The sequence below is a fragment of the Thalassophryne amazonica genome, chromosome 12 (genome assembly GCF_902500255.1).
Source record: "Thalassophryne amazonica chromosome 12, fThaAma1.1, whole genome shotgun sequence".
NCBI classification, from domain to species: Eukaryota; Metazoa; Chordata; class Actinopteri; order Batrachoidiformes; family Batrachoididae; genus Thalassophryne; species Thalassophryne amazonica.
In genome coordinates, this window is record NC_047114.1 from 22,672,255 (window position 1) to 22,683,621 (window position 11,367).

An 11,367-nucleotide genomic window follows, 5' to 3' on the forward strand; every position below is an offset into this window, starting at 1 on the left:
GTCATGGAAAGCAGCGCGGAAGCTTAGAGCGTAACGGACCAATTAGCTGTTTGAGCGAGACAAAGAACACCTCCGTTTCGGCGTGTCATGGGACAAGTTGGGACATGCCTATCTCAGCTTTCAATGCTTACCAGTCCAGTAAGTATCAGAGAAATTGTGGAGAGATGGGCATGTCGTCCTAATGAATGGTATAAAGTAAGTAACCCTTCCCCTGATAGTGTGTCTTTGGCTTTATACAAGATGGCGATAGATTTGAACATTTGTGATTTAATATAGTTTATATGTACTTTCCAACTTAGTTTGTCAATATAACACCAAGGAATTTATTCTGTTACTACCTCAATTCCGTATTGTTTATAGTCAAATTTTTAAACTTAGGTAATTGTTTATTTCCAAATATAATACATTTAGTTTTCCCAAGGTGGAGTGACAATTTATTAGCATCAAACCAACCTTGAACTTTCCCAATTCGTTCTCCATGTCCAGAAGCTGTTCGACATTATCACCACTGCAAAACACAGTTGTGTCATCAGCAAAAAGGACACACCTCAGTGATCTCGACACCCAGCTTATATCATTAATATACAGTAAAAATAACAATGGACCCAATACTGATCCCCCGATTCCCGGGGTTCAGAATCGATATTGTTAAAGTGAACATACTGAAATCTGCCATGTAAATAACTATTAATCCAATCATATGCAAGACCTCTGATTGCTGCAATTTAGATAATAGTATTCCATGATTAACTGTGGCAAATGCTTTCTTTAAATCAAAGAAAATGCTTACTGTGTATTGTTTATTATCAATTGCAGTCGCTATATTTTCCACCAAATCCATCACAGCAAGTGATGTAGTCCGAGACTTTCCTTTGTTCTTAATTTATAAATTGTTTATACAACAAGTTCTTTTTACATGCATTCTGAAGTCCCTTAGTTATCCATGGTTTGTGACAATATCGATTTCTGTGCCTTTTGTTAACAAGAGGGACAATGTTTGTCATATAACCTGGAGACAGTTGAAATAAAAGCATTACAAGATTCATCAACATCATCAACATACACCTCGTCCCAGTTCTGGCACAATAATTCCTCCCTAAAGTTATCAATGATTACACGTGTTACTGTTCTCCTCAAGGTTTTTAGTTCACTTTGGTGATTACTACTACTATGACCCTGTGATGCAACACAGTAAAGACTGGCAAATGATCACTAATATCACTTACCAAAATTCCTGCTGTGAGATTACCAGATATAACAGATAGAATATTGTCAATAAGGGTTGTACAGTTAACAGTGACTCTGCTTGGATGAGTGATAGTTGGAAATAATCCCAAACAGTATAAGGAATTTATGAAAGAGGTGGTTTGTGGATGATTGTGAGGATTAAAAATCTACATTAAAGTCTCCACAGACAAATAAATACTTATTTCTATTGATTTTGTTATGTTGCCATGACTATTTCTTCAAAAGAATTAATGTTTGCTCCAGGAGCTCTGTATATGCAGCTGACAATGATATTATTAGACTTCACTGTTATGATTTCCACAGTAACGCATTCCGTAATATTGTCCACTGTAAATGACATTGTTAACAAGTTTGCAGTTACGAGGTCTGTGAGAAAAGTATCGGACCTTGGCTGGGGAAAAAAAAAAAAACTGGCTTACCTGGAGCGTTGGAAACCTAATCACCCTCGAAGTAGTCTCCTTGGGACTCCACACACTTCTCCCAGCGGTGTCGCCACTGTTGGAAGCATTCCAAAAAAGCCTCTTTCGGGATGGAGCGCACGCCGCCATCGTTTGCAGCCATGATGTCCTCCCTCGTCTCAAAATGTGTTCCTTTTAATGGTGTTTTGATTTTTGGGAACAGCCACAAGTCGCAAGGGGCCATGTCAGGACAGTATGGAGCCTGTCGAACCACAGGAGTTTGGTTTTGAGACAAAAAAGTCCAAATTAGGTTGGAGGAATGAGCTGGCGCATTGTCGTGGTGGAAGTGCCAATTTCCTGTGGCCGACAACTCCCATCTCTTGCGCCGTACAGCATCACAGAGGCGACGGAGGACATCTCTGTAATACTCCGTTACTGTTTGACCCTGTGGTGCATACTCGTGGTGTACCACACCACGGGAGTCAAAAAAAACAGTCAGCATTGCCTTTACATTGCTGCGCACTTGGCGTGCCTTCTTCGGCCGTGGCGACGTGGAATGCTTCCACTGTGATGACTGGAATTTGGTTTCCGGGTCATACCCGTACACCCAGGACTCATCACCGGTTATAATGGTGTCCATAAAGCTGGGATCAGTGTGAATGGAGTCCAGCATGTCCTGTGAGACTTCAACATGGAGGTGCTTTTGGTCCGCCGTCAGCAACCTCGGCACGAACTTCGCAGCCACTCACTTCGCAGCCACTCACTTCATACCCAAATCTTCTCTAACAATGGAATGTGCCGAAAAAGTACTAATGTCCACTCCGCAATTTCTCAGATGGTCAGTCAATGGTCCCGCATCACCACAGCGTACACTTTGGAAACGATCTCGTGATTTCGGGACATCGATGGTCGGCCGGGGCGCGGCTCGCTCTCCACCGTTACACATCCGTCTTTAAACCGGTTGTACCACTCCTTAATCCGTGTGGTGCTCATGGCTTCATCTCCGAAAGCCGTCTTAATTTTCCGAATGGTTTCCACTTGGCTGTCGCCAAGTTTCTGGCAGAATTTGATGCAATAGCGTCGCTCCAAGTGTTCCGCCATTATCTGCACAAACAGAACTCCGACGAGGGGGGTGGAGCACTCCTCCCATAAGGCGTGCTCACAGGATGAATGACGTAACCGACAGGCGTGAAAAAAAACTCACGCATGTGGCAGGTTCAAGCTTGTCTGATGCAATCACTTGATTCAAATCCATATGATTTTTGAAAAAAATAAAAAGGTACGATAGTTTTCTCACAGACCTCGTATAATCAGACCTTACATACAGTGGTACACCTCCGCCCCTTTTCCTCTGTCTATTAACTAGAAATAATTCATAACCATCCAGATGTACTAAATCTTTGATATCATCCGTTAGCCATGTTTCTGAGATTGCAATAACTGAAAAGCTTCTTTTGGTTGTTGACAACAATCACTTATACTGGACATGTTCCGAAGAAGACTTCTACTATTAAAATGTATAATTGAAAAGGCCCCATTGTTAATTTTATACTCTGAGTTGTTGTTCTGTAAAATAATTACACTGTCGTACTATTTTTTCAGTGAAAAAGGAGTCAGGGTCGATTTCAAGACCAAAGGGGCGGGAAGCATAATTACAGTGAGTGAATGTTTCCAAACCGAGCTCCTGGGCTGAAATAAACTGATCACTGTCAATGGTCATTATGTTATCTATAGATTTTTATCAATAATCACAATCAAACCAAAACCAGTTTATCCTCATTCATATTTATTCAGTTCTTCTATGTCTTTGATAACTAATACCTTAGCTTCCTCAGGTGTACCTTTAAGTTTAATGTATACTTTACAGTTCATAACCCACGTATCTGTTATTTTGTTTCCGTAAATATCTGGCTTTCTTGGCAATATCAGCATTCCTTTTTATTAAATGGTCGTTCAGACAAACATTCGTACCCTTTAGCTTTTTCCCTTGTTTCATTAGTGCAATTTTGTTTTTTCCTGCTTACAAACCTCAGAATCAGAGCAGGCGTGTTGTTGTCCTGTAGCTGGGAGAGGGTGGCAAGCCTCGATGGTGTCCACGTCCAGATGAATGTTTCTGGTCGCTGAGAAAAGCTGCCACTTGTTGCTCTGCGGAGCTCATCTCCAGCTCACCGGTTCTGTCCACAATGTTTGCGGTCACAGCGTGCGCATATGACCGGGGTCAGTATCCCAGTAGACAGCGGCCATGACCTTTCCATCAGATGAGACAGCTTTGGCTTTCTTTGGGAGAACCCACGTTTCCATTGCTTTGACTGGTTAAATGACTGAAATATCTGACTGAAATTTTTTTTCAGGGCCAAATCATAAGCTGTTCATCTACCTTTTTATAGAAACCATTTTGTAATCATGTCCTAGGACTGAAGATAAACCAAGGTGGAGAGCTAAAAAAAAAAAAAAAAACCCCAGCAAATTACTGTTCTGCTGAACAAGGTTATATTTCACTCAACCATCGCTGCTCTTTTCTAATGCAGCATCATGTTATAGAAAAGCTTTAACCTACAATATTTAAATACTTCAGGATAAACACATTTTAAGGGGACAGCTTTTTTTAAAGTGCTTTTACTTCATTCAATGCTAATTCAAATCTATTAGGCTAAATAACAGAAGCTCGCCATTCAGTGACAATCTGAGTTTTTCCAGGACCTGAAATTCTGATGTGTGTAGCTGGGGGGGGGGTCGTCCTGCTTAATGTGTGTTGTACATCTGCATTTTCTTTGGCACATTTTCACCTTTTCTTTGTCTTTAACCAAAATTGATATCACAACATGTATATTTCATAAGATTACTAACCATAAGACCTGTAATCCTTTTATTTTTGGCTTCCCTCATCCTAACTGACAATTTTAAAGCGAGAACCCAAAACAGACCCAGTAATGCCAAGCTTAAACATTAAATAAAAATATTGCTTCACATCCCTCCTTAGTTGTGCAGAAAAGTTAAATTAAGTAAACTTATTTTATATGGTTCATTAATTAAACAGTCTGTCACTACAGCAAAACCTAAGCCCAGAGTAATACTGATTTAAACATTTTAGTTGTTAAAATTATTACTATTATAAGTAGTAGCAGCAGTATGAAAAAGGTCTTCAAGTGTCCTTTTAATCAAGGAGTGTTATGGAGGGCAGGAGGGCACCGGCAACCCCCCCCCAACACCCTCTTTCTGTCTAGATTTCTCCCTGGTTTGCAGTCTGAATGTGGAACGTGCAACCTGATTGAGAGGTAAGAAAGTTTTGAGCACATATTGTCATACCTCAGCAAGAGAGTTTATGGGACCTCTTAAACCCTGGAGTCCCCCTGTTTTGGAACATTTGAACACTCATAAATAACCAATGCTGACACCAACATACACTTATTATACATCAAAATGTCAAGCGAGGTCTCCTCTACAAAAGTATCCACTTCAATCACATATCAACTAACCCCAGCTGAAACACCAAGCAAATAGACATAAATCGGAGTTTGTTTGTTGTTTTTTTTTTTTTGGGGGGGGGGGGGGCCTCATTTACTCCTACCAAGTATTTATTTTGATTTTTTTTCCCCCCCCCTAGGGAGACAGGTCCTAGACAGAGGAGATGGAGGAGGTTTTCTCCCTAGGACCTGTCTTTTAACTGAGCCAAACATTTGCATTTTTGACCTTGTACAAGCTGAGAAATAAATCACAGTGTATGGGTATGTGATTTTGGTGAAATAGGCTCTAGGGCTTAAGGGGTTAATTTGTCACGGGTCTGCAGCTGTGTTTGTAGTTCAATTACAGCAAGGACGCTCACAGAGAGAGCAGTTTTTGAAAGAAAATATGTTTGTAAACTCTGCACTCTGCTACTGTTCTCACCGCACTGAAACATCTACACTCAACCACACAGTAGGTTGACAACACCGCACTCCTCCTGCAAAGTGCAGACAGGACAGAGACACAGAGGAAACAGGACAAAACAGAGACATTCTAAAAATCAATTTTTTAACATTTTGAATGCGGTGCACCTATGCCCAAAGAATGTGGTAAAATTTTAACCTTGCGTCCAACCTTGATTCTGCGTCAGGACAGTGTCAGCGTGAATCCTGCCTTTTGGTAGCCCAATTCATATTGAAGGAGAACTTTATTCCCTGTATGTGTCTACAGGGGGTGGTGTGTGTGTGTGCGTGCATGCAAGGGGCAGATTTCACAGCTCTGGGGAAGAAGTTCTCTTTCAACCTGGTGGTATTTTAGGTTTTGTACTGCTTTCTGGAAGGAATGCTGTACAAACAGTCCATTGTCTGGGCTGTGTGGGATCCGCAGCGATATACCTGGCCCTCTTCTGCACCCGTCCAGCATATGCTGAATCCAGATCTGGGAGGGAACTTCCCACAATCCCTTGCATTGTTCTCACTGCCCAGGTAAAGGCCATTCTGTCCTGTGCAGCTGTCAAACCATACCATCACTCTGACGCAGGGGATACACTATTCTGGCTCTGTAGAAGAGCCTTTGTTGGGCTTTCTTGACCATGCTACCAGTAGTGACACTGACCCTACCCAAATATAAAACTTGTGAAAAACCGGTCAAATAGTGAGAAAAAATGTCAGTGTCCTCTACCTGTAAAAGCCATTCCTGTTTTGGGTGTCATCCAAACCAAAGCAGCTGAAACTGATTAATAACCCCTCTGCTGAAGTTGAATTGACTTGATGCTATACTTGGATTAAAGTGTTCCTTTAATTTTTGTGTGTATATATACATATATATACATATATATATATATACATATATATATACATATATATATATATACATATATATATACATATATATATACATATATACACACACACACACTCCCAAATTTGACATGATAGCAGGTTAAAAAAAAGAAAAAAAGCTGTGACAGAATCATGAAATAAATACCCATGTTTGTGTCTGAGCTGTCTCCACTAAGGATTCTTTATATCACAATGCAAAAATGACAACACTGAATGTCAATAAAAATTTTAGTCAAACAAGCTCAACAACCTACCATTCTAGCGGTTTTTAGCATTTTCCACATTTTATGTTACAGCCTTATTGCAAAATGGATACATTTTTTTCCCCCCTCAATTCTACACCCAATGTGAAGAAGTTTCCTTTTTTTGTTTTTTACATCTTTGCAAATTTATTAAAAATAAAAAACAAAGGAGTCACATGTCATAAGTATTCACAGTCGTTGCAATGAAACTTAAAACTGAGCTCAGGTGCATCTTGTTTCCACTGATCGTCCTTGAGATGTTTCTACAGCTTAATTGAAGTCCACCTGGGGTAAATTCAGTTGATTGGATACATCTTTTCTACATATAAGGTCCCACAGTTGACAGTGCATGTCAGTGCACAAACCAAGCATGAAGTCAAAGGAATTGTCTGTAGATCTGACACAGGGTTGTCTCAAGGCACAAGTCCGGGGAAGGGTACAGAAACATTTCTGCTGCTTTGAAGGTTCCAATGAGCACAGTGGCCTCCATCATCCATAAATGAAGTTTAAATCCACCAGGACTCTTCTGAGAGCTGGCCATCCGTTTAAACGGAGCGATCGAGGGAGAAGGGCCTTTATCAGGGAGGTGACCAAGAACCTGATGGTCATTTTGTCAGAGATCCAGCATTCCTCTGTGGAGAGAGGAAAACCTTCCAGAAGGACAACCATCTCTCCACCAATCAGGCCTGTATGGTAGAGTGGCCAGAGAGAGGCCACTCCTTAGTAAAAGGCACATGGCAGCCCGTCTGGAGTTTGCCAAAAGGTACCTAAAGGACTCTCAGACCATGAGAAACAAAATTCTCTGCTCTGATGAGACAAAGATTAAACTCTTTGGCGTGAATGCCAGGTGCTATTGGGGAAACCAGGCACCATCCCTACAGTGAAGCATGGTGGTGGCAGCATCATGCTGTGGGGATGTTTTTCAGTGACAGGAACTGGAAGACTAGTCAGGATTGAGGGAAAGATGAATGCAGCAATGTCCATGAGTGGCCCAGCCAGAGCCCAGACCTGAATCTGATTGAACATCTCTGGAGAGATCTGAAAATGGCTGTGCACCAACACTCATCCAACCTAATGGAGCTTGGGAGGTGCTGCAAAGTGGAACGGGCAAAACTGCCCAAAGATAGATGCTCCAAGCTTGTGGCGTCATATTTAAGGAGACTTGAGGCTGTAATTGTTGCCAAAGGTGCATCAAAGGTTGTGAATACTTATGTACATGTGATTTCTTGGTTTATTTTTAATAAACTTACAAAAATTTTAAAAACTTTTTCCACATTGTCATTGTGGGGTGTTGTGAATAGAATTTTGAGGGAAAAATGAATCTATTCCATTTTGGAATAAGGTTGCAAACATAAAAAATGTGGATAAAGTGAAGCGCTGCGAATACTTTCCAGATGCACTGTAATCAACTATCAGTTGGCTCCATTTTGAATGAACAAAGTAAAATTTGCACAACTGTATATGTTTAAAGGTACAGCACAATGTTCATTCATGCACACAATATACCGTAAACATACAATATGTACATATGTCTAACTGTGCTTTTGACATGTAGTGCATCAGACAAAGTAAGTTTTTCATAACATAGCCAGCCACCACCTCTGGCTGTGACCATGCAATCCACGTACCATGACAGATCTCCCCATCAAAAATTAAAAATTTTCATCTCTGGCTGCTTACTGGCACAATGGAAAAAAACATGATTTTTCTTTAATGAGAAGGATAACAGACTCTGATTGGTGTATTTCCCTTTTGGGATATTCTGTTGCCCATAGCAGTGCCCACTCTTCTTCCCTCTTCCACTGACTTCTTTCAAACTCACAATTGTAGTTTTGCAGTTGTGGTGGCTTCTTTCTTCTCTGTTGGGAAATAAGCTTCTGTTATCTGCTCTTCAAATGCTGCCTTTTTCCCTCCTGCCCTACTTCTCATGCCTTAAGTAAGCAAAGCAGGAAAAGATCTTTTTCTGCTTTGTGATTTGGGGACCTTCTTAATCCTGGGTGACATTCGGCCAGTACAATTTATCATTGTTAGACTTTCATATTTGCTTTGTGGAGGTTTTAGCTGGGGTTTGTTATCATTGAAACGTCATCGAGATCTCTCCCAGCAAACCCTCTTCACAGTGGGACCGAGGACACTCAAGGCTAGTGCCCAATAGGAAGTCCAACCCACCTATGTGTGTATTTTCATATGTCTGTTCAAATTGCCTTTTTCTCCAAATTCTTTACCACACACACAACAGACAAATGGTTTCTCACCCGTATGAATTCTCATATGCCTGTCTAGATAACATTTTTGACGAAATCTTTTACTACATTCAGAACAGGAAAAAGGTTTGTCGCCTGTATGAATGCTCAGGTGTCTGTTCAGACTTACCTTTTCACCAAATCTTTTACCGCACTCAGAACAGCCAAATGGCTTCTCTCCTGTATGACTTCTCATGTGGCTGGTCAAGTGGGCTTTTTCTCGAAATCTTTTATCACAATCAGAACAGACAAATGGCTTGTCTCCTGTGTGAATTCTCATGTGTTTGTTCAGAGTGTATTTATCTTGAAAGCTATTACCACATTCCCAGCAACCAAACTGTTTCTCCTCTGTATGAATTCTCAAATGTAAATTCAGAATGCGTTTCTCCCTGAATGTTTTCCCACACTCACGGCAGCCAAATGGTTTCTCTCCTGTATGAATTCTCATGTGTGTCTCTAACCTAGCATTTATTCTAAATCGTTTACCACACTGAGAACAGCCAAATGGTTTCTCTCCTGTATGAATGCTCCGGTGTCTCTTCAGACTGACGTTTTCTCGAAATCTTTACCACATTCGGAACACCCAAATGGTTTTTCTCCTGTATGAATTCTCATATGGTTGTTCAAATGGACTTTCTCTAGAAATCTTTTACTACACTCAGAACAAACAAATGGTTTGTCTCCTGTGTGAATTCTCATGTGACGAATTAGAAAGTGTTTATCTTTAAATCCTTTACCACACTGAGAACAGCTAAATGGTTTCTCCCCTGTATGAATTCGCAGGTGTATGGTCAGTTTCTTCTTTTCTCTAAACTTTTTTCCACACACTGAACAACCAAAGGGTTTCTCTCCTGTATGAATTCTCGTGTGTACTTTTAGATTGCTTTTTACTCTAAACTTTTTTCCACACTCAGAACAACCAAATGGTTTCTCTCCTGTATGAATTCGTGTGTGTGTGCTCAGATCACTTTTTGTCCTGAATCTTTTACCACATTCAACACAGCCCAGCAACTTGCCACCTCTGTGGCCATTTTTGGCGGCCAAATAGCCCTTTTGTTGCCACCTTTTATCCCACTCATGAAAACTAACATGTTTCTTAATTCCATGAGTTGTGATGTGTTGCTTTGAAAAATTCATGTGACGCAATGCTGTTCCACATTCAGAGAAATTATCTCTGCTATCGCCAACAAAGGTATCACTGATTTTCAAACAGTTTGAACCTAGACAAAGCAGTCTGATGCGAGTCCCTTCACTGTTATGGTTAGACTCAGTTTCAGAACTGTCTGGGAGGCTGCTCTGGGTGTCTGATTGTAAACAATTATTTGGACTCACGTTACTGAGTGGTTGTGGTCCTACATAGTCCTCTTCTTCAGCTTTTGCTGTCAGTGTTCTGGGTGCAGTTGTTACAGTTTCAACATTTGTGTTACCCCCACTTTGGCTTTGGTGAACCTGTGGTTTCTCTTCAGCATTTTCCGTTTTCACAAGGATAACAGTGAATGGTAACGTTGGAATGTCAGTCTCCTCCACCTTGTGAAGCCGCTCTATCTCCTGACTTGTCAAGAGTTCCTGTTGTTCCTCTTTAACAAGCTTCTTTTCAACAATTGGATGTAAGTCCTGCTGTTCAGGGACCATTTCTTCTTCACTCAACAACAGCTGCTGCATGTCTGTAAATAAGCAATTAAAATCATGAAATTACGAACAATATTCATTACAACATAAATAACAGGTTTTAGTGAGTGGGATCTCATACTCAGTTGTTGTACTGATGGAATTGTATTCTAGTGCTTAATTTATACTTCAGTCTTTAACTGGATCCAGATTAACATTTTCATAGTTCTGATGTTGAGTCCAATTGAATTTAACTCAGCTTGTGAGTATGCAACTGACCAAAGTGACATGAACAATTACAGCTAACTGCAGTCAAATCTGATTGCTGGTTTAACATGTAAATGCTCAAATTCTTGAAGAACACAACCATAACTAGACTATCAACAACTGATCAATAAAACATAATATCTTATTGCAATAATAAATAAATCCAACTTATTTCATTATTTAGTCAGATTACTTATGTTGGACACACTGTCACACCACTATAAAAGAAAACCATGATACTTAATAGCAGTGATTAAACAGTGGCTTTGTTTTTGGAAGATAAAAAGAGGGTTACTGTGAGGTGTGACTAGGCAGTTTTAAGTGACACAAGAGGCATAACGTCTATCTTACCAACATAATCTATAAGCAAGAGTTTGTGGTTTACAGGCAACATAAATTATCCTCTTGAAGTTAATTTTCAAAACAATTGCCATTCTTGTCTTTTTCCTCTAACCACTGCCACCTAAAGTTGTTCTTCACACCGTCATCACAAGACAGGCTGTCCCATTTTCTGATGAATTTAAGTCATCTCGTGTAGCAGAATAACATTTCATACAGAAATATATCTAACACACAG

General features: G+C 40.3%; 1 protein-coding gene across 1 annotated transcript; it reads right to left on the reverse strand.

Annotated features, from left to right (window-relative positions):
• Positions 1-9,393: 9,393 nt before the first annotated feature.
• LOC117521173 (zinc finger protein OZF-like) lies at positions 9,394-10,577 on the reverse strand. The gene has a single exon (XM_034182524.1). The coding sequence runs from the start codon at positions 10,575-10,577 to the stop codon at positions 9,456-9,458; it is 1,122 nt and encodes a 373-aa protein (XP_034038415.1). The 3' UTR covers positions 9,394-9,455.
• Between the last annotated feature and the right edge of the window lie 790 nt (positions 10,578-11,367).

What these genes read in the sequence shown, in the direction of transcription:
- LOC117521173 (XM_034182524.1), bottom strand. Translation starts at nt 10,577, where the DNA reads ATGCAGCAGCTGTTGTTGAGTGAAGAAGAAATGGTCCCTGAACAGCAG.